At 41.8% G+C, this 24,666-nt stretch overlaps 1 protein-coding gene across 4 annotated transcripts in view; it reads right to left on the minus strand.

The window, feature by feature from the left end:
• Positions 1-24,666, minus strand: part of LOC119846028 (cyclic AMP-dependent transcription factor ATF-7) — a 105,442-nt gene that overhangs the window by 24,549 nt on the left and 56,227 nt on the right. For all 4 annotated transcript variants that reach the window (XM_043506726.1, XM_038379142.2, XM_043506727.1 and 1 more), the window contains exons 3-6: positions 9,504-9,600; positions 5,640-5,758; positions 2,247-2,381; positions 817-974 (exon numbers count right to left, since the gene is read on the minus strand). In XM_043506726.1, the coding sequence (XP_043362661.1) occupies positions 817-974; positions 2,247-2,381; positions 5,640-5,758; positions 9,504-9,600 (509 nt within the window). The remainder of the gene's footprint in view (positions 1-816; positions 975-2,246; positions 2,382-5,639; positions 5,759-9,503; positions 9,601-24,666) is intronic.

The following is a 24,666-nucleotide window of genomic DNA, read 5'->3' on the forward strand; positions in this document are numbered from 1 at the left end:
AATATGAATTGGCAGCCAAAAAAATGGCCTTGTTAATGCAAAGACCCAGATCCAAAGAGGGTAATTAGAAAGAAGTAACAACCATGGCACAACAGAAGCATCCTGACACCAAAGAACAGAGCGAGGGCTAAATATACCTCTCCTGAAGGCCCATTGTAATGTATTTCCTGGATCATTTAGGCGCCTTCCTTTATATATAAAGTTGAAACTACCCCACAATGCAATGCGCTCATAACCACTTCACTGAACGCTCTTGAGCCTCGAGTCTAGATTATTCCAGCAGCAAGAAGAGCAGATCATTGGGTTTTCTGAAAACAAATAGCTACAGAAGCAAAACCTGACTTTGAAGGAGGCCAACAGGTTGTAGAGGTTTCACTTCAGAAGCAACAGCTGTATTGGAAAATCCCAAAGCCATTAAAGATTCAACAACTTTGCAGTTTTATCTAAGTCTTACCCTTTTAATCAGGTAGCAAAGGCAACTCATGATCCTCTGGCAAAATGAATCTGTGAAAGTACAGTTCTGAAGTCCTTAGCTGGGCAAACCTCCTATATTACAGGCAGTGAAGGCATTGCCAGTGGAAGAATATCAGGACTGGACTGTTTTTCTTTTCCTAGGGTTGGCCCTAGTTTAATTTATGTTATAACTAGTTCTCATGACAGCGTTTACAGTTATACATGGAACTGCAGTGGAAGTTGCACATAGCTTAGCGCTTTTGACAATCAGGTAACATTTCGGCACTTAAATACAGAATTAAAAGCCTGATTTTAGACACCAAATGTTTAAAATCTTGGTCCAAATCTTAGCAACTTTCTTACCCAAGCTGTCTGTTGGAAGGTGGAGCCTGGGTGATGACAGAGGTAGGGGAGGGAAGAGTGGGTTGTAGCGGGTCATATCCCAAATGTAGTGGCAGTGACCCTGGACGCATGATGGTTGGAGTAGGAGTAGAAATTATAACAGGCTTTGAAGTAATCTCCTAAAGAGAATCAGTAAACAAAAGTAAGGACAGATACTTTATCAGCTTCATCGTAATAACGTGCCCTTCTCTCACATCTTTCTTCTGAGAATCTGAGTGATTCAGAAACATTAAACCAACTTTCACAACACCCCAATAGGGAAACGGACACAGAGTGGGGAAGGGACTTACCTACGGTCACAGTGATTCAGTGGCAGAGCCAGGAATAGAACCCCAAAGTCCTGACCCCCAGAGTCCTGCAGAAATTGTTAGACACTCCTCCTCCTCTAAAAACTAGTGGCTCCAGTCCAAGCTGGAATACGTACAAAGCATAATTATGCAACCAGCAGTCTTGCCTCCTATATTATTTTACAAGTGCATGTTCTAGGCCACTACAACAATCCTCAGGGCACAGTGGACCCATCCCTATAAAAATTGCTTAACTTATTCAGTGATTCTTCTCATCTGAAGAAACCTGTGAGGGATCCCATCCTCAAACCTGGGACCACAGGTAGCATTTAGGCCACAATTGCAACCCAACAGCTCACCCGAGTAATTAGTGAAGAATCCAGAGAAGGTCTAGCCTGCCCCCAAAGCTCCCCTATTGGCTAAGGAGTACTATATGAACCAGGATGTAAAAACAGGAAGTTGTCCGAACAACTAGAGGAATCCTTGGCTAGCTGCCACTCCGGATCCCTTCTGCTTACCTGATTCCTGAGCCCTGCATTTCTGCCTGCTCCCAGTTCCTGCTTCCCTGCCTCCTCCTGGTTCCTGTCTTCCCATCCTAGACCCGTGTGCTCCCAGTTCCTGCTCCTCTGCCTTATCCCGACGCTGACTCCGGCTCAGAACCTTGGCCTGGCACCTGACTTTGTCTCCAGCTCTGACCTTCGGCTTGGTAGCTGATGCGGTCTTTGGTTTTGACCCTCAGCTCTGACCATTAGGCACAGCTCCTGCTCCAACCACAAGGCTTGATCACCCACGTCCCAGTGACTGCAAAAACCCCTCAGATTTACCCCGTTAGTATGATGCCAGCCTCTCCAGGAATGTGAATTCTCAGGTTTTTCTTAAAAAAAGGTAGCAGTTCATTATTGGAATTTATGTGGAAACTTAAGAATGACAATCTGTTTTAATGTAAAATCAGTTCTTCACTCTCCTGCTTAAGGAGGGGAACAGAACCTTAAATTCAAGCCTTGACAGTTAAGTGAAGAAAGAACTTATTCTATCATAGTTAGAATCAGTTCTCCTGGTGAAAGAGGTAAATTACAGCAAGTGGTAATGGCCCAGGAAACCTACCTTCTCTGTGATCTGTGGGGATTGCGGACTCGATACAGGACTATCTGGAGGGGAAGAATCCACCTCAACTGGCTCCTCCTCTTTTATTTTAATGTCTGGGGTTGAGGGCAGAGACATGTCCAGAGGTCCAGCATTCTAATGGGAAAAGATTATTATTAAATGATTTAAATCATTAAATCAAAGTTATTTCATACCACTAGTGAAACACACAACTAGTTTCCAGGGCCACTGCTTAGCTGCACCTAGCAGCACTTACCAAAGGCTTTTTTAATTATTTGCATTACCATGGCACCTAGAAACCATAGTCCTGGACCAGGGCCCCAAGGTGGTAGGTGCTGTACAAACAAAGAACAAAAACCAGACATCCCCTGGGCCAGAAGGCCAGTGCTTTGTGGTTCCTCAGTAACACATACACATGGAATTCTTTTTATTAGTAAAAAGGCTCCGCTAAGTAAAACAGGTAAAGTCAAATGCCTGCAAGTTACAGAAGGCACTTTCATTCACAGAAGAGCTGTAAAGCATTGTATAAATCATCCTCAATTATTTTATTGCCCAATCATCAAAAGTAAACAAAGAGCCATGCAAGTTATTAAATACCTATGAGGACCCCATTAAAATAAAACCTAACCATATGCTTGAATCTGGCAACCCGCCACCACACCAGTTTTCAAGGGTACTATATGCCCCATTTTAACTAGTTAGCAATGACTTCTTAGCTCCCCCAGACTCTGTCCAGAAGAAGGGTGAGGCAAACGAACTCATGACAATATGAGGGAATTGCCTAGTTGGTGGCACATGCAGGCAAACAACAGAAACAGACCTGTCAAGACCTTTTTGTGTACAGTGCAGACTTCTAAAGCAGGGGTGGTCAAACTACGGCCCAGCGGCCGCATCCAGCCCTTCAGACATTTTAATCCAGCCCTCGAGCTCCTTCCGGGGAACAGGATCTCGGGCTTGTCCTGCTCCGGCGCTGCAGCCAGGAAGGCTTGTCCCACTCCATGGGTGCCATGGCTCTGTGTGGCTCCCAGAAGCAGTGGCATGTCCCCGCTCCAGCTCCTACGCAAAGGGGCAGCCAGGGGGCTCCACACCCTGTCGCCACCCCAGCAGCTCCTATTGGTCGGGAATCACGGCTAATGGGAGCTGCAGGGGCGGCACCTGTGGACGGGGCAGCGCGTAGGAGCCAGAGGGAGAACATGCCACTGCTTCTGGGAGCTGCTTGAGGTAAGTGCCACCTGGAGCCTGAACCCCTGCCCCAGCCCTGATCCCCCTTCCGCCCTCAAAACCCCTCAGTCCCAGCCCGGAGCACCGTCCTGAACCCCAACCCCCTCACCCCCACCCCAACCCCCAATTTCATGAGCATTCATGGCCCACCATACAATTTCCATACCCAGATGTGGCCCTTGGGCCAAAAAGTTTGCCCACCCAATTCTAAAGGCAAGAGACACAGCCTGTGGCTCCAGAGTTGGATGTGGCTCCTTCAGTACCCTAGCTCTTATGGAGTTCATGGATCCCATAAAGGCCAGGGACATCAGAAGCAGCTCTGACACGAGTCTGCAGGGGAGAGCTGAGTAGCCAAGCCTCTGCACCAGGCACCAAGGAATAGGAGGAGAGAGAGAAGATGTGTCTGAGTGGCAAAAAGCCAAGTCACAGGGGGGACACTGTATCATTGTGGGATGGGGAATTGAAATAGAGTCAAAATAGGCATCTATGGGTCTTTTCCCTGATGAGCCATCTCTCTAGTTGAATGGCATTGCACTTGAGGGCCCCTGTTATAGCCGAGTTATGCAGCAGCCTTGCCTTCAATACATGAAGTAACCATTTATTTGCCCTCTTAAGCAAGGACGTTTCATTGTTAAATCACAGAAGAAAAGGGATTAAAATTCAGGAACATTTCAAACCACTTAAAATGCCTCCACGGGAGCCCCCACTATGCCAATGTTTTTAATTAACATGCACATGCTGGTATCCAGGCCACCCTTGGAACAGCAGGACAAAACAAAACAGCAGTAACTGGGCTCAACTTAGCCAAGTGTTCAAAGCATCTCACAAATGCATCTCTAGCCAGGCTCACTGAGCGACAAACCATCTGGGTCTGAGCTCTAGTGTGCGCAGGGCCCTTCTAGGAGGGATAATTCTTTCCCTACGCCTGAAGCCAGCACAAGCTTTGAGTTGCTGCATTCTCCTGGCTGATGCTGGAAATATCTTAACTGCAGTTAAAAAAAAAAAAAAAGAAAAGAAAAAAGAAAAACACCCAGAAGTCTAAGAATCCTAACTATAGCTATTAGACAGCATAGGAGATGGGTGGTCTTACATATAAAATGACTGGCTAGACTGTGGGTTGCTCAACCATATATACACAAAACCACAAAATCTAGCTACCCTCAAAGAATATTAAAGTTCTGGGCTGTAGCTAATGAAAGGCAGGGAATTCAGAGTTAAGCATGACATGCCACCTCACTGTGCCTCAGCCTACAGCACATGCAGGATGCAAGATCAACGAATGTTTGAAAGACACCTGGTACTCAATGAGTGAGTGAATGACAAAATTTTCCACTTTAACTCTGAACTTGTTATATTTGAACAGATTTATGCAGCCATGTTTCTGAACAGAACTGCCAATTGCGCGTGTATGTACAAATATACATACATATACCAATTTCATAAACTTAAAAGCCAGTCTAAAAAATACCAATGCAGTTGTACAATATGCATCAGCTGCTATTCAGTGGTGGAAAGGGTTGGAAAGACTCTCTTAAGTTGCTTGAGATCTTGCTGTCTTCTAGATCTATAAACTCTTACCCTGTCATGGAACCTCCTCTCTATTTGTATGCAGCATGCAACTGTTCAGAACTCAAGAAGTACACAACAAAAGCTTGGCTTCTTTCCTATCCTTTGGAGACAGGAAAGGCAGAACATAGTCAAAAAGGTTATTTCTACAACCATGTCTTTAAGACATAGCTTTGGGAACTGCTCTTTAATGATCCTGAAATCAATGAAGAGATGCCCAGTGGGCTTTGGATCAGAGCCTAAGTGGTTAACAAGGTACTGGTACTTCTCAGGCATTCCTTTGCCAGGACATGTGAGATCAGATATTGTGGGTACAGCCTTAAAAAAAAAAGAAAAGAAAAGAATAAAGGGCAGGGGATGGGGGGAAGCTGTAGTAACAAAAGGTTATTAAAATCAGATCTAACTGGGACTCAGACTGTAGCACAGCCAAAGTCACTCAAGTTACTAAATAAATTATTATGTGATTGAGCGTATTAAATCTATGAGACAACAACACTTCGTTACCCTACAACATATGCCTTTCATCAGAACAGCATAATTCCCCCTTCAGCCCCTACAATCTGTGAATGTTTCAGTTTTATTGGAATGGTAGTTTCTGCCTCTTGCCTTTTTCTCATCATCCTCTGTGGCTTTCTTAAACTCATGCTCAAAGGAACTGGCCAATTCATTGAAGAGCCCCACCTCCTCACAGTTCTTCAAAAAACGGGTTGGAGTTGGAGTCTGATCTGTTCAGATTGCAACAAAAAAACAAAAGAATCAAAGTGAGGTCACAGGATTAATTTTAACTACTCTATTCATCTCACAGGACAAGACAAACCAAGAATATACACCTAACATTTAGATTCAGTTGTGTTATTTTAGGAAGCTTGGATTTTTTCCATCTAGGATTTTTGTTTGTGTTCACAAAGCAAGCGACAATACTTTCCTGTTAATTTTGTCCTTTCGGCAAATATTGTGGCATTAACAAAAATAACATATTTCAAATTGTGCTGAGATCACAACAACTGAAAACAATGTATTGTTGCACCTTCCTTATTTAAAAACAGGGCTTACCCTGGCATCAGTGCAGGTTACTTGTTGTTGAATTGGTGCTGCAGGGAAGCAGAATGTTTTGTGCATGCCCCTCAAGATGATAGATTAAAAATCACAGTACCCATGAGGAATTTCTGCTTCTTCAGACTATTTTTTTTTTTTTTAAAGTAACTGCCCTGGCACTGACTTGCTGCATGAACTTGGGCAAGTCACTAACCCTCTCTGTGCGTTAGTGTCTCCATTTCTAAAATAGGGATGATACCTAGCTCACAGGAATTGCTGAGGATTAATTAGCATGCACAAAGTTACTCTGAAATTCTTGGCATGGAGGGCCATATAGAAGTACAAATTACCTCCACCAGCACCTTAGTTCACTATAATCATCTCTCTGCAAGACTGAAATGGCCAGTTTGCTATAATATTAATATAGCTGGTCATGGTGCCACAATTCAGCTTGTAATTGAAGCTCAGTCTACACAGCAGAAAGTCTCCCGATTATCCAGAACAGCTCTCCCAGTCAGTTTCATTTTTGTTTGTGATGTTAGTCAGTAGTCCAGTTATTAACAGGAGCCCATCACTAGCATATTATTCTGTTTGAATCGATCAAGCAGAAAATTGTTTGCTTGTTGATGATGGAAGCTTAAGGAAAACAGCCTTTTTCTGCTTTACTTCAGAGTTGCTACAAGAAGAATAACTTGTACCTCCTGTCTTTCAGTGGAGGCCACCTTATATCAACCACCCAGCACAAAAACAGGGGCTATCAATAAAAAAAGGAAGTGTCAACATTTCTGTAAATGGTGTTTGTCCTATAAAGGATTTATGAACACAGGAAATTATGCTTTGTCCTAGATCCAGCTGCTTATAACTAATGTGCTCTTTGGTATTCATAAAGACCTCCAATAGTTAGGGCCCTATCAAACTCATGGTCCATTTTGGTAAATTTCACAGTCATAGGATTTTTAAAATGGTAAATGTCATGATTTCAGATATTTAAATCTGAAATTTCACGGTGTTGTAACTGTAGGGGTCCTGACCCAAAAGGGGACTGTGAGGGGTTGCAAGGTTATTGTTCGAGGGTCACAATATTGCCACCCTTACTTTGGTGCTGCTGCCTTCAGAGCTGGAGCCACTCTTTGGCCACCCAGCTCTGAAGGCAGTGCAGAAGTAAGGGTGGCAATATTGTGACCCCCCTACAATAACCCTGTGACACACCCCCCACAGCCCCCTTTTGGGTCAGCACCCCCAGTTTGAGAAATGCTGATCGCCCCCATGTAATCTGTTTTTATAGAGTAAAAGTATACAAAAGACCAGATTTCATGGTCTGTGATGTGTTTTTCAGGGCCATGAATTTGGAAGGGCCCTACCAACAGTCCTTTACTTACCACATAAATATCAAACAGAAAAGGCTTTTGGACCTGGTTGCAATGCAGTAGTATCCACATAGTGTTAAGACATGACTCAGTCTTTTCTGCATGTTTTAGGCCCAGTTTTCACTGCTAAAAAAGGTGTAGGGGTGTGTGTGTGTGTGTGTGTGTGTGTGTGTGTGTGTGTGTGTGTGTGTGTGTGTGTGTGTGTGTGTGTGTGTGTGTGTGTGTGTGTGTGTGTGTGTGTGTGTGTGTAAACCTTGGGGTAACTAATGAGTACAGGGCTGCGGTAAACACAGTGAAGACCAGCACTTCATTTTTACGGCAAAGTAAACAAGGTCAACCCCAAGGATGGGTATACTGCTTTTCTCACCTATTTTACCTCAAAGTAAAAACTAAAGTGCCCTGCCTTCACTGTGGTTTTATATTGGGATATCTCAAACATTAGCTACTCCGAGGTTTACAAAAAAACCAACAGATACACTTTGTTTAGCAGTGAAGAGAAGCCTTACTTGTGTAGACAACAGTTCTACAGCCTAATCTTTTCAGACTGCAAGACAGAAAGAACCACGTGCCAATATGAATCTCAGTTAGAGTCAGGTGTGATGCAGCTGTGTAATGTTATTTTTCTTGTATTCTTGAATGGACAGAAAAACCTATTATAATTGCATTAGAAAAATGAGTCAAGTCCTATGGTACAACATGGATGATTATAACAGACTTTCTGCTCACCCAGGAAACAAGATACATGCTAAATCATGAACACCGCTAACAGAAACAGAATCCTGTACTTACACATTTCTTTCTATAGTGTAGATAGGACCTTAGTCAGAGCTGAGAAAATCTAAAACATAATTGATCATTATTAATTTGCAACCTCCAAATTACTGCCCTCACTGGCTGGCCAGTTTATACTTCAGAGTTATCAAATGAAAACTACAACCCCCTCCTCTATATCCCTTTTTGGGAGGTAGGGCAATGGAGAAAGAACATTCTTTGCGCACCATGCAGTCTCCCTTAGCTTCCAACTCCAACTTCACAGAATAAAAGGAATACTATCCAAGTATCTTCAGTATTCATCCCAGCATTTCCTGGCCAGGGTTCTATACAATCTGATTTACAACTATTCCAACACTTCTCTATGGATACTACAATACGTCCCCCACTAGGAAGCATTTTCTGCCTTTACCACAAATTTTCCCAAAGTAGATAAACTCAGTAAAGATCCACCCTATGTAGTGATTAATATCAAGGCCATAAGAAGTGGACTGAGTTGCAACTGCTTTCCTCAGCCCCAAATCTGGTGACACAGTGTTTATCCATTTAGTGAGTTCTCCTCTGCCCCCAGAGAAATCAAACTGGGCTCTCACATGAAGTCTTTGAAATAAAATTTAAAAAAGAAAAGAAAAAAGATTTCCTCCTCCCTTCACATTTTCAATATAACAGCGGTTTCATTCAATGGGTGACACAATCCCTGCCCCCTTTTAAGAAACCAAAATGCAGGAGGACTGACAGGGTGGGAGAATAACCATAACTGGCAATGATCCGCTGCCAGACAACCATGTACATTTTTCTCAAATCTTATAAAGGCTGCATTGACTGTGTAGAGTAATTCCAGAGCAACTCATTTGGGCTTCACAAATGCACTCTCGGCAGTAGCCAATGCACTAGATGGAGTTTTAATTTATTAACTGCCAGCCTAAAAGCTCAAGAAAATTGACACCTGGGCTGAGGAGAGGAAACTGAGTTTGTCAGCTTTTGTTCATCATCCTCAAAGTGCATGAAGAAATGTGAAAGACCTTTTGTCTGTAAATCTTCCAGAGTCTTGATAAAAAGGGTGAGTATAAAAAAAAAAAATCCTACAAAACCTGATACTACCATAAAAAATGAAAAAAGTAGAAACTTGGAAGCAGCCTCTGGCTTTCCTTTCCCCCTGATTAAATGCAGATCACAAGAGCTTTTTATGGGCGGTAGAGACGTTTTTCAGTACATCTGGTCCCTAGTATTAATCTTACAGTCAGGCTATATTAATGTGCACCATTTTCAGAGCTGATCAGGATTCAGCAGCACATACCTGCTATGATGACTGAATCGGTTCTAGAAGGACCAAATTTCAATGTCATCTCATGCTTGTGTTTATGAACCGCCAGGTGGTCCTCGTTTGTAAACCTCTGAAATGAAACAATTTAAAAGAGTGAATAAATGCATTTTATGGTACTTCCTGCAGGGGAGGTGGGGTGGGGAAAGGGAGGGAAGAAAGCCACCTGAGAGAGGCTGTAACATAATCGCTACATAGCGTTAAGCAAAAACAGAACAGGACAGATTGTTTGAGAAGCGGCATATGAGCACATCGCTCTAAATGAAAAAGCCATTATGTTAGCTTCTAGTGAACAGGGAAAAATATTTTGAATAATCAAATTTTAAATAGAAAAAAAATGGTGGGGGCCATGCAGTCACTTGTAACCAAAAGAGGAAATGCAAATTATTCTCACCACAGTGCTCTGTGAAGTGTACCACTTTATTACTGCCTAATGGAGAGATAAATTATTCACTATTAGGGAGATCAGTTAACTTCTTGGATCATGTATAATGGAACTGGCATCCGCAATGCAATTCAGGCCCAGGTTTTATGGAGCAGGACAGAGCGAGACTGCCTGAGATCGATGCCCAATGGCTATTTCTAACGGCATGGAGGAGCACAGTTGCACAAATGCTGCTCCCACAGAACTAGGATGACACATTTCAAGCGCAATAAAGATGCCATCTAAATTCCACCTGCAGCATAATTACAGAATAAAAGTGCATGCAAGGGCTTTTGGGTGCTGCTGCTGAACTTGGCTTCGCTTCAATAGCTCAAGAGGATAAGGGGAGTATTGGGGATACGGCAGTGTCATTTAAAACCAAACAAAGGGATTCACCCCCTTCTTATTCCTGGAGGAGCGTTACATGCTGACTCGTTTTTTAAATCATTGTCTCAATTTCTGCCTTTTTGAAATAAAAGGTACAAAAGGAGAGAAAGAGTTAAGCTAAATAATAATAAAGACCAGAGGATGGATTGCGCCTCTCCTAATAGACTGCGACAAACTGTTAGCTTCAGAGCATTTCATGGGGCCATACTGCAGGATTTTTATTCATCCAGTAGCTGTGCAGTATTGTTCTAACATTCTCTTGCTTTTAGAAATAGCTGCTGCATCACAGAGAATTTTATATGAAGAGGAAAAAAGAAAAAGAAAATAGGAACACCTGTTCTGTGAACTAGCTAAAGCGCAAACTGGTAGTTTGATCTCTATATGCTCATTTGCATCTAGATTCTTTTCCAAGTAGATGCATGTCCCTGAAAGATACATGTTGACCCTGTAGCTTTCCTTAATAAGCATTACTGAGAGGAGGTTTATAATAGTGGGGGAAGAGAAACATAGGTATTAATGTTTACACAAAACAAAAAAGTTTATTTTTCTTTTATTATAATAGAAGATATTTTGTAGAACATCCATCGAACAAATGGCGTCTCAAAAGTGTCTGAACGGTAGCCCATGGCCAGAGCTTTAAAAAAATTTGTTGGTCCTGAAAGCATTTTTAGTAGTTCTATCAAAAGGGTTTTTACCTCTAGAAGTTTGTGAAATACTGGATTTAAGTCTGAATGCCACCTTATTTACTCTCCACATTCCCCCTGTAATATTTCTCAATAGTTTAACAAATATATCTGTCCTCTTGCTGGGGTACCCTCTCTTCAAAGTTTGAGAACCCACCTGAAACCTAATGATGATGTCCAAGCAGATCCTGTTTCAATGTTCAATTGAAGCTACATCTGCCAAATTAATTTATGCTGAGAAAATACTGGACGGGGTAGAAAAATTAAAAGACTGAAAAAGGTTGTTACTGTTCAGGATTTTCAGCCTGTGTAGGTGGGTTTATTTTTTCAAGAGGGAAAGGGTTTTTTCCAGCATTTTTTTAAATCATGCCATAAAGCAGGGGTGGTCTTTTTGGCATGCTGCTTTTGACCATTTACTGGTATGCTTCTAACATACTGAGCTGCCAGTCCTGCTCTTCCCCGGAGAGACAATAACAAGCAGTTGTATGAGGAAAATAAGTAGGTTAAGGCAAGGAGAGAAAGAAAGAATACATGTGGGCAGGGGGAAAGGAGTTTCAAATCCGTATCTAGAAGCAAGACTGCCACTATTTCAGCAGTGGCTTTAAATGGTAAATATGCAGTTACACCAAAAATGAAACCCCACAGGTCCAAGTCCTGTTTCTTTGACACTACAATCTGGTGCTAGGTAAAAAAGTGGAAAGATTTATTTTATTTATTTATTTATTTATTTTTTAAGTCTGACGAGACTGCAAGCAGCAGCAAGAAGACTAGAAGCCATTGGGAGTGGGAATCAAGGTTATTTATTTTCCATAAAGGATGGTTATGTGGCAATGAGTTTTAAAGAAAGTGTGGTAACGACACATTATAGATCTCTGTAGCCACCTAAAAACTATGCCACACTCTGGAAGAGCCAGGCCTTTTAGTCAACTGTGATTTGGGTTCTGCAGCTTTGGTACTCTAGAATTTATTTTAATTGCCAGTTATCGTGTCTTGTTCCATCTTGGGAATTTTTAGGGCACTTTTCATGTTTTTGTTCTGCATTACAGCTCTATGTAACATCTTTATGTGGTTTTACAGGCTTTGGAGTGCTCTCTTCCTCTACACATAAATGCTCAGAGACACAATATATCTCTCTACGTATATCTCCAAACACCAAAACCTAGAGGCTGAAAGCTGACACTTTGTTAAATGACATGATTTAGGACCACAGAGGGGAAAGTAAGTGGAGGATAACAAAAAACAATGAGTTACAGCCACAGCATCAGCTTTAATATTTAATTTGTTTCCATCAGCATCTGTCACATCCTCCATGTTATTTCAATGAAGTTGAAGTTGGCTGTTTCCCTCCTGTCCCCAAATTAAGAAGATGTAGATTGTCAGCTCTTTGGGGCAAGGCTCATGTGTTTAAATGTGTTTGTACAGAGGCTACGACATCAAGATCAAGGTCTTGTTAGGAGTTTCTGGGTTGTTAGTGCAATATAAACATTAAATATGCATCAAGCAGGGGAGGAAAAAAAACGGCTTATGACAGAAAACCCAAGAGACTAGGGGTACCCCACTATTTCAAATGTGGCCCTTGCGGGCCAAGCTGCAGCGCCACTACCTGATTGGTGTATAAATTTACATTTTAAAAATAAATGCACACAGACATAAATATTTGCATTTCTCTCTTCCTTGAAAGATGGCAGTTGAACTCACTAGATTACACAACTTCAGTGGAGAAGCTTCATCCTCCTGCAGTTCCAAGCTCATTTTTAGGAGTCTCCAGACTGCATTTGACCCTGCATGCTCCTACAAGAGACCCATAGTTTCTCTGGTACAATGTATTTAGTGTGTGCATGGTTATTTAGAGTTTGGGTAAACAAGTATCTGCATTTATTTACCCAAGAGACAGTAAAAGTTTTCCAGAGAAGACAGATTTGGGGCATATTAGGTTGGAAAGTTTGCATTCTTTATCCAACAGGCCGTGACAGCCCCACGGAATAAACATTTTGGTAATTTTAAATGCACTAATTTTAAAATGTTTATTTAAAAAGCTACAATAACTCCAGATGGGCTGAACATTTCAGTAATGTAATAAGGAGCTAGAGAATAAGTACACTGGGCCAAACCGTATGTCTTTACACAGGCAAAACTCCTATTGACTCAATAAGAATGAGTAAGAAAAGAAAAGCAAGGACTTTGCCCTTAGCCTGCACTTACAAAGCCCACAAAAAACTGATACAGGCAACGGGAGAGCTACACTGGCTGCTTGTTAGGACAACCTGCAAATCTCAGGATATAATGCAGCCAGGGCACAACATCAAGATGGAGCATGCTGGGACCAATAGTTTTTCGGGGGGCAAGCTCTGTAACGAAGAGGAAAATGGTAGTGGACTGCATTTGGCATGAAAGTAGTGCTCAAAGTGCCTTTAAATCTGTTGTGTCAAGCCCAACAGCTTAACATACACATCCAGAAATCTGTTGGCCTTAAAGACTTATTTTTCAAGTAAATTTAAGAAGAAAGGAACTCCAACTATGAAATGCATTAGCTCCTTGGGGTGGGGGGGGGAGAACCATAATGGGTCTAAATTACAAGGCTGCAAACTGAGCCACAGAATACACTTGTAAAAGGAAATTTTAAGTGAAAGTGTGAGCAGACAGCACATTTTCATTGGAATGAAAAAAGACCTGGAGCCGAGATCTTTTGCATCAAGCTGCGGCCCACAATACGTTTTTACAGCTAAATTAATAAACCCTTGTTAATAGTGGGAAAATGAAATGTTGACCCAACCTAACTAACTACAGTGTCACAAATGATTTTGTGGCACCTTAGAGACTAACAAATTTATTTGAGCATAAGCTTTCGTGAGCTACAGCTCACTTCATCGGATGCATTCGGTGGAAGGAAGTACTCCTTTTCTTTTTGCGAATACAGACTAACACGGCTGCTACTCAAACAATTGATTTTGCAGCACTATATATATACCATGCTAATGGCATAGCAGGGGTATAAATATCTTGATGGACACCGTTCACAGTGAATTAAAACATGCCCTTTATTGCAGTAGTAAATTTACAGGCACCTGCTTACACTAGATGCATCAGGCAGCGTAGGGTGGATACAATGAGTCAGAAGTAGTTAACGTTCAAAGAAAGCCAAACTATATTCAGGAAGGTCACCTGCCCCTCCTCCCACCCTCGCTTTAATTCTCATAATGGAATGGCCTTTTAGTTGCTAATAATAAGAAAGGATGAGCTTATGATTAAGGTTCTGGAAATTTGGGTTCCCGGATCTGCCATAGACTTCCTGTGTGACCTTGGACAAGTAACTTCATCTCTGTTTTCTTTCTGTAAAACGATTAGAATAATTCTCTGTCTGACTGACGGGTTATGAGAATAAATTCACTAATGTTTGTAAGGTGTTCGGATACTAGAGTGATTCATATATTCTAAGGCCAGACTGGATCATTGCAATTATCTAGTGGGGAGTCTAGTAGCACCCAGACAGACCTGTTTTCATTGTAGAGCAGGTGTTGGGGCAATAACATAGCCGGTGTTGGAATGACTTGTTGCGTTCTATTATACCAATAGCATAGCTGATTTGTATATTTTTACACTTATTTGTGAGGTGCACAAAGTTGTGAGTTCAAGGAGAATCTTCTCAGAGTTTGCCTGTGCCCTTGCACGCTGGCTCGTTCCCACTGTTACAACATAAAGACTCACAAGCAGACAGACTATCACATGAAGAGTGATCTTCAGAAATGGCCATCAGCTCTCGTTGTGACACTTACGGGCACATTTTCAAAAGCACCCACTGTATCGCGCTATTTTGAAAACATGGCAAGTTGGTTTGGTGGCTAAACAGGAGCAGAGCTCTTTTGAGCAACTGGCCACGCTGGTGTGAGTGTTGAGAGTGTGGTTCTACTTGTATGGGTTCTTCTGATGGAGTAGCTGACACCATGTGTATGAATTAAGTCAAAGAAAGCAGGGTGAAAAAAGGAAGAATGGATGCTCACAAGTTATTGGGCTAGTTACTGAAGAGTTCCTAATGACAGATTTTCCTCTTTAAAGTACATGACATATATCTTAATGTTCCTACCACGGGGATAAATGGACTGTTCTGAAGAGAGCTGAGGGAGACCTAACCCTAACCAAAAAGCAAACAAAACCAGTGTGCAGAGTATGTGTTAGAGCAGGGAAGGGGAATTTGGGCACTTGGGTTCTATTCTCAGCATTTCCACTGACCTGCTGTGTGACCTGGAGCCAAGTTCATTTCACTGAGGGTATGTCTATGCTACCTGTGGGATCGGGTCTAGACGTGATAAATCAACCCCCGCGTGCTCTCCCGTCGACTCCTGTACTCCACCACCGCGAGAGGAGCAGGTGGAGTCGACAGGGGGAGCGGCAGCAGTGCACTCACTGCGGTGAAGACACCACAATAAGTCAATCTAAGTAAGTTGACTTCAGCTACGTTACTCACGTAGCTGAAGTTGCGTAACTTAGATCGATTCCCCCCTCCACCCACCCGTGTAGACCAGGGCAGAGTGACTTAGTTTCCCCTTCTACGTAATGGGGACAATTATGACTTATGCAGTACTACTGAGAGCTGTAATTAATGCCTGTAAAGCCCTTCAAGATACTTATGTGACAAAGGATTAAATCAGTAAATAATGAGAATGAGGGTAAGAAGCTGAAAGGACATTTTCTCATGATGTATCACTTAAGTGGTGATCATGCTATGACATTTTTCTAGTAGAATTATACATTGACAGTCTAAACTGATCTAGTCAGAGTATATGTTTTAAGCCATTTTCTTTGTTGGTCTTTGAGCATGGACATTTCTGTCTTTAGTAAGGCATAAAGTGCCTTTCCCATTTTAAAATCAGTAGCACAGCACAATGCATTTTCCTCTCTGTTTATTAGTGTCCCATGAAAATCAGAAAATCCCTGGCTAGTATAGTCCTACCTGAAAACAGCATGTTTGATGCACTTCTGGGCATAACACACACAAACTCACTCACTCAGACCGCATCCAGATTAAGTCTTTAAATGTTATTTTTGGCTCAGGCAGCTCCAGAGACCCATGTGTGGATATGTCTTTTACTTTAAAAATGTGCTTACATCCTGGACTATGATTAATTCACATTTCTTTCCTTGTTTAAAAAAAATAATCAGAACTTCAGGCTCTGTTCACAGGCAACATTTATTTCTGTTATTAGGAAACCAAGACTGCTAACTGACTCTTCTGATGTTCAATCGCTTTAGTTGGGATTAACATGCAAAAAATTGGGACGTTTGCCACTCCTGGTATGACCAACCTACAAAACCTGCCATTTTCTTAAGCAGCTGTGCATCTCACTATGCCCATAAGCTGTCAGAGATTTACATCAGACAACATGGCAGCTACAATCTACACTCAAATGATTCTACGCAGTAAAACTTAGGCATGAAAGGAGAGATAATCAGCGTAGTGGCTACTGCCACTTAGTAGACCCAGGTTTGTTCCCAGAAGCAGTTTCTTCTTCTGCCAGCTGGCAGAGGTTGGAAAACTGCAGAGGTGGCATACTTAGTCCACAGGGGGACAGAGCACCTTAGATTACTCAAGATTTCCTGACTGTTAAGCAACAGAGATAAGTTCTAGAGAAAGTCGCATCTAGTCCCTCCTTAGCCAGAAGGGTAGTGCCTTTGAATGTGAGTGGGTAAATAATTTACATTTCTATAGCTTTTTATCCCAAAGGGCTTCAGGTACACATGCAACTCCATTGAAATGTGGGTGGTAACCATCCATGCACAGTTCACCAGAGGTTCTCAAACTGAGGGGCATGACCAGAGAATAGCCGCTGCTCTCTGCTCTGCCTCTGCGTGTCCATATATGTACTTGTGTGGTGGGGGGGGGGGAAAGAGGAGGGGGCGCAGCGACGGGCGGAGGAGAAAGAGGGCAGGCCGTAAACTTCTACAGACACAAATAAAGGGAGGGGTGCGATCAAATAAGTTAGAGCCACTCAAGTACACTACATAACAGTAGTGAGGACAGAACATTGTTGTCCAAGGCCATATGATAAAAACCTCAAATCTTATTTAAAGTGCTACACAGTAAGAAGGTATCTATTTTGTCTGAAAGGCACCTACCACCTTGAATGTCCATCACAGCAGAGAGGATTGCAGCTTCTACAGGCTTGTATACATGAAGTTAGCACAGAATAGCTGTTGCAATTTAAATTCACCCATTAGCTTATTCTGCGCTAACTCCACCTAGGAACAAGCATATATTGCCCTAAAAGTGGCTTTAAAGTGGACTAAGCTAAACTGCACAATGGCACTGTTAGTGCAGAATAAGAACATCCCACAGAGGGGACAGAGCAGAATAGCTATTGTGCTTTCAATTCACATCTGAACTTATTCTGCACTAACTTCCTGTGTAGACAAGCCCATGTATCTTAAAGTGCCTGGAATTCAGTTTGTCTAACTGGAAGGAGTTCCACTCCCTCACGATTTGAACCAGTGATTAATATGTGAAGCTTTGGTCACTAAGCCAACCCTTCAGCTAAAAAGGAATTTCCTGGAGTGCTGAGGATCTATCTGCTACCCTAGGTGAGGGTGGACAGAAAGATGAAATTTGTGATGCTATATGGACGGTATAGCATCCAAGGAAAGCATCCAGTGACTTGCATAAAACACCCTAGAATGGAATGGGTATTCTGACAGACCTTGGGCACCAAGGCTGCCCAATTTAAACAAAAAATAGGCAAAAGTTTTCAAGCATGGTTGACTGAATTTGGGCTCCTAAATCCACACTTAGGCTACTAAATAAAAGCAGACAGATTTTCAACGATAGACATCAATTTCTCTCATGGATTCAAACACAATTTGTGGGTGATGAGCACTAAGTCAGGCTACTTTTGTTCAGATGCCTAATTATGCATTTGGGTATTTACGTTTAGGCAACCATTTAAAATAAACCTTGGCCAATAATACTTCATACTTTTGATCTGTAGAATACAAAGCACTCTACAAAAGGTGAGTCCGATTATTAACCCCCTTTCACAGTTGGGAAGACTGAAGTATGGGAAAGTTATGGTAAGTTGGCCAGGTCAAAGAGCATTCATTGGAACAGCTGAAAACAGAATCAGGTGTCCTGACTCCTAGTCTAGTGCCCCATCCATAGCACCATGCTGCTGCTTCTTTGTGCAATAGAACAGCTTTACGTTATGTGACACTGGTAGCTAATTAAAAATTTATTCAATAACCTTCAATTTTATTGAAATAAATCTAAAAATGCACTACAATGAGGAAGTAAATAAGGATTATTACATTCTGCATTCTAATCCCAGCAGTACCAAGGTCTTCCTGTGTAACCTTGGGTAAATTAATGACTCTTTACATCCCTAGTACACACCATAAAATGAAGATAATGCTCCCAGCATCACTAAGGTGCTGTGAGGATAAATCCAATGGCATGACAGTGTGCTAAAATACTCATCAGGAACACTACAGAAATTAAAAATGAAATGGAAATATACATTTGCCCCATTAAGGGGCCATTTAGAGAGTTAGTTTAAGATCTTAGCAGTTCCTGCATAGCTTGCAAGCTGGGGAGTGGGGACTAAATAAATGGGGCAGAATCAAAGTCTTGGGGGGGGGGGGGGAACAGGGAGACACTGTTAGAGTGGACTCCCTAAACTGCTCTACAGCAGCATTTTTCTCTAGTGCAGTTTAGGAAGTTGTGGCATCTAGGAGGAAAGAGGTGAATTATGCAGCTATCTCACAGCCATACAATCATGTTATTTATAGGGCCTTGCCCACATCCAATCAGGGGAAAAAAAAACAAAACAAAAAACATCAGACCTGGTGGTGGTGGTGGACAACAAAAAACAGACGGCAGATCTACCACAGAAATCCAATACTGGGTTTCTGCCTTCCACTGCAAGACTCTGCTGTTTACTAAGTGAGTCACACTTCCTGCTTTGAACTCGACAGCTCCTAAATGAATAATCTGGAACTGAAGAATCTTTCTCAGCAAACAAACAGCATCAGCAGCAAGCCCTGCACTATGAGAGAGAATTTATAGAGTGAAAAGAACAGGAAACTCCTTCCCAAAATACCCAAAGAAACAAGAACGTGTGTGTGTAAAAGTAATTAAATCAGAACTGGAGCTGATTAATTTGTCTACAGAGTTGAGGATTTGTGCTTTGGGAGGTTGTACTGGGATCTTAAAAAGTCTCTGGAATATGGCCCAGTCCATCAATAATGTACAGGCAAGAAAGGATTTTGGCAGCAGGTGCTAGCACATGCAGTTACGACTGCTCACTGGTGCAAGTCAGAATGACTTTCAAATTCCCTGCCAAACAGTACATTTAAGTTAAGTGCTCACACTTGTTCAATATGCAAACCTTAAATCGCTGGTAACAATGGAGGGTTTGTACCAAGCATGCTTCCACACCTGGTGGAGATGCTGCAACGCTTTAGCAGAAAGTCAGCTCTGCAGTAAATAGCCAGAAGTCCTTCATCAATGCCAGGAAGGCGATGAACGGAGTTCTTGAAGGAAGGTGGAGTAGAAAAATAGATGTGATTAAAGCAAAAATACTGTTTTGATTCAGGGAGTTGAGCAAGAACTTGGGCTTTAAGATCTTTTCCTTAGTGCCTAGAGATATCAACTGCACACACGCGGCATGCCTGGGCAAAAGACAATCATAGGATCCTTGATCAGTGGATGAAACAACTAACAGCAGTGTAAAGTCTTCATCTTCTCTCTTTGCTGATAGTTAAGGGCTACTATACCCTGGATTCTGTCACATTAATTACCACCTGAAACAGTTTTATATATCTCCCAGATTACTGGTGTTCAGGCTAGTTATGACTTGGCTCTCTTCACCCAGAATGGCTTTAGTTTTCATCCTATCCAAATATACCATGCACCACTTTACTAAGGGTTTAGATGGATGGGCTACTGTTTCAAAACTTGGCCCCAAAGTTAATTTTAGAAGTTAGCTCTCCTTGACAAAACTCTAATGGGGCCATGGCAAAATGAGTATTTTTCCAGTTTGTTTCTTGTGTCACAACTTCACACATTGCTCAGCAGTATCCTTTCCACACCCTTGATTAGAAGTGGATGCAGTATTCCAAACAAAGTTGTTATGCCCTGGAAGGCTGCATCTGATGAAGTGAGCTGTAGTTCACGAAAGCTTATGCTCAAATAAATTTGTTAGTCTCTAAGGTGCCACAAGTCCTCCTTTCCTTTTTTCTTGGATACATTCACGACATCTTGTACCTATATTCCACGTATCGGTCAGTCTCTCCTTACAGCCAAATATTATATAGATGCTTTTAATGCACTGGCCATGATCCCCCCTGGCGCTCTGAGCAGGTCTAAACTTGCTGCGCTGCTGTAGTGCTTCAGTGAAGACGCTAATCCACCTCTACAAGAGGCAGTAGCTATGTTGACGAGAGAAGCCCTCCCATCGATTTTGCGCTGTCTACACCAGGGGTTAGGTCAGTATTCCTTTTTGCTCAAAGGTGTGGATTTTTCACACCCCTGAGTGATGAAGTTATACTGAAAATAAATTTATAGTGTAGACCTGTCTTTTCTAATGGTCTGTTGCTATTGCATAAAGTATCTTGTTGCCAATAAGGCATTATTAAAGTGGAGAGAGTTTGTTGTTTTACTTCTCCAATTAGAGGGCAGAAGAGAATTAGTTGCATGGAAATACAGAACTATGGAAATAACTGGTAGTGGGCCAGGGATATGTGGACAGAATATGAGAGCGCATAATTATTGAAGGGTCTAAATGTCAAGGAGGGAGAGCAATTATTAAAGGCAGTACGGTACATAGGGATACAACTTGGAGCTATAGGGTGAGATAAAAGGAAAATTTAGTTTAGTAGCACTCTTGAATCCAGTCTACCAAGAGACATAATAGATGCCACATTGTTTGGGATGTTTAAAACTACAATGGATAAAACAGTACATAACGTATTGTAGAGAACAGTCCCGTTCTAGCTCCAGGAGGGAGCATGAAGGGCTTGATGGCTTAATAATCATAGAAATTAAGAAATGGAAGAGATCTTTGGCTTAGGAAAAAGCTATTAGGCTCTCTTGAATATCCACAGTTGTCCTAGTCTAAAATGAAATTAGAGACCAAAGACAACACAAGTGATTTATCAGCCCATAAAATTAATCCATTCATACCACAGGACAATTTCCGCCCTTGGATTCCCCACCTGGCCACCTTTTCCATCCATCCAAGGAATGAAACTAGTTCTCGGTTTTCACTGATTTAATAGACTATGGCCAAAAGAAACCAATATGATCAGCAAGTCTGACCTCTTACATAGTAACGGGTAAAGAATCTCCCTCTGTAATCCCAGTTGTGGAAGGAATTCTTTTCTACTATAAACACAAGCCAAATAAATTATGGCTGAAATAGAGCATATCTATTAGAAAAGCATCCAACATCATTTAAAGAGTGAAAGTAATGATGAATTTACCAAATCCCATGGCAAGCTGTTCCAATGGTTAATTACTCACACCGTTAAAGGAGTTACAACTGCACTCCTATTTAAACTTTTCTAATTTCAACTTCCAAGCATTGGATCCTGTTATGTCTATCAAATTGAAGGCACCACTCAAAATGTCAGATTTTTTCTCCCTATGCAGGTACTTTTAGACCATGATCAAATTACCTGTTTACATTCTTTCTGATAAACTAAATAGTGAGCTCCCAAATCTCATAGTAAGCATGTTTTTCAGACCTTTAATCGTTTCTGTAGCTCTTCTCTGAACCCTCTCCAAGTTGTGAATCCTTTTTAAAACAGGGACAGCAGAACTAGACATAGCATTCCAGCAGTGGTCTCACCAGCGCCATATAAAGAAGTATTATTACCTCCCTACTCTTACTCAGTATTCCTGTTTACATATCCTGAGATACAATGGGAGCTCAGGGTCAATTTATTATCTACAATGGTCCTTAAGTCCTTTTCAGAGTCACTGCTTTCCAGGATACAGACACCAGATTGGGGATGTGGGGTTGTAAGTATAGCCTATATCAAAGATGCCAAAACTGTGGCTTGCGAGCCACATACGGTTCTTTTACAGTTAAAGTGCGGCTTGGGAGCCTTCCATGTCCCTCCCATTCCCCACCTACCAGACTGGGGTAGGGATGGAGCTCAGGACTCTGCCTTGCAGCAGGGTGGTGGGGTAGAGGCTTCTGCCCAGCAGGTGTGGGGGTGGGAGGTGTCTCTTGGGGCTTCTGCCCAGCAGGGGGCACCTGCCGGCGCTCAGGGCTTAAACAGGAGCAGGGCTGAAGCCCCAAGCCCCAGCAAGTGCCTCCCGTGTGACTGAAGCCCCGAGCCCTGACAGTTATAGCCAGCTCTTGAACTTGTGAAGATTGTCATATGCGGCTTGGAAGATCAGTAAGTTTGGTCACCCCTTGCCTATATCCTATGCTCCTAAATGAATGAACTTGTATCTGGCAGTACTAAACCATTGGTGTTGGCTCGGTCGGTGCACCTTGGTTGCTGTGACCATCTCTCCTACTAAAGGAGTGTTAGAGTGGGGATTCTTCAGGATATCTTTATTTTCTGTCCCCTCTTTCTCGGTTACCAGCAGGTTGTGCTACTCTTCAAGTAGCAATATATACAAGATAAATAAGAGGCCCTAATGCTGTCCCTTTTATCTCATCTTCCCATTCACTAATCATTTTCCATCTTCATAGATTCCAAGGCCAGAAGGGAACACTGACCTCCTAAATTACACAGGTCATAGTACTTCCCCAAAAGAATTCCTAGAACAGACCTTTCAGAAAAACCAGCTACTCTTGATTTAAAAATGGTCAGTGATGGAGAATCCACCTCAACCCTTGATAAGTTATTCCAATGGCTAACCACTCTTAAAAATGGATGCCTTATTTACACACTGAATTTGTCTAGCTTCAACTTTCAGCCATTGGATTGTGTTATACCTTTCTCTGCTAGACCGAAGAGACCGTTGCATATTTCTTCCCCATGTAGGTACTTATAGACTAATCAAGTCAGCCCTTAGACTCAGAGACATTAATCTATTTAGTTTAATAGTGAGGAAGTTTATCACTATAAGGCCTGATTTTTGATCCTTTTATCATTCTTGTGGTTCTTCTCTTAACTCTCTCCAATTTATCAACATTCCTCTTGAATTATGGACACCAGCACTGGGACACAGTATTCACACCAATGCCAAATACAGAGAAAAAATATCCTCTTCACTCCTACTTGAGATTCCCCTGTTTATGAATCCAAGAGAATCTCAAGTAGATCTTGAGATACTTCCATTCACTGACTCCAAGTGAATTCTTAATCCTGATCAACAGTGATCTGTGGACCACTGATAGTGTATAAATAATTGACTTGGTAAAATGGTGCTAGTCAATTTCCAGCTACTAAATTATACTGAGGGCCAGCTACAAATCTTAGATACTTTCCTAATATTTTCCCATGTAAGGAATTACTATAGTTGCTACAGGGGCATTATGTGATCACGCATGGAAGGGGAGGTTGTTCTGGAGATCATGAATGACTGGACATTGGACAATCTTTCCATTAAAGGTTCACTAAAGAAAAATTCTCAGACCCTGAAGAGGTCTGAGAATCCCTGATCTCCTAACAGTTTCCATTCTGCATCTTAAACTTTATGACTGTGCAAATCATTCTGCATAATACTCTGATCCCCCTCAAAGCCTCACCTGTTCCACCTTATAAATGGATTCAGTGAAATACGCAAAATTAGAACGTGCGAGTCAGTTTTCCACATCTTGATCCAGTCTGGCTGTCCCTTGCATTAGTCATCTATAAAATTGTTATGCAATCTGGTCTTTCAAAAGCTGCCAATTTCTTCACTACAAGTCAAGTCAGGTTTACATGTGTAAACTAGTGTTTCTTTGCTCCTCTCGTGTTCTTTTCTTAACTCTTTAGAATGTTTTCAGTTTTCATAAGTTCACAACTGGGAGATTTCAACTGCCTGCACAAAAGGATTAAATTTGGGAAGTATATTAGTGAGCTCCCAATCCTCTATACTATCTGGGTACTTAGAAAGTGGGTGAAATCTCACAAAAAGCCTCTGTCTGTTGTTCCAAAATCCCCAGATGCAATTCATCTGGGTCTGGTGCTTTACTAATGTGCAGTTCTAATTGCCTTCTTAGCTACTCCTGACTAATGGTAAAGCCTTTTAACATTTTACTTTCCAGCTGCAACCCCTGAATAAAAATTAAGTGAATAAACTGTAAGTGCTAGAGAAATTAGAATTGATAGAGCCCAGCACAATGCAAGAAGGCTTTGCATAAGCTTTTCTCCATATAGCTTTGCCAATTGCACTTTGGTTTTGATCTACAGCTTTCCTTCCCTTCCATGCTTATAATTCTAAACCCCACTTGAGCAGAGATTACACATCTGAGGTGCCAACTATGTGCTGTTTTTGTGATGTAGAAAAATACAGGTCACCAGTTATTTTGCTGGTGTTCTCAGAGAACCTTGAACAGCTGCTTTTCTACTTTATCAGATGCAAATTATGATAAAAATGCACTTGCTGTAAAAGGGGAGTGCCTCAATTTTATTGTAGGTTGTATAAATGTTTAAGATTTATAATAAAGATAATGCAACTCTCTTAAAAGATGGAGCCAATATAACATAGCACTCA

The sequence above is a fragment of the Dermochelys coriacea genome, chromosome 20 (genome assembly GCF_009764565.3).
Source record: "Dermochelys coriacea isolate rDerCor1 chromosome 20, rDerCor1.pri.v4, whole genome shotgun sequence".
In the NCBI taxonomy this organism is placed as follows: Eukaryota; Metazoa; Chordata; order Testudines; family Dermochelyidae; genus Dermochelys; species Dermochelys coriacea.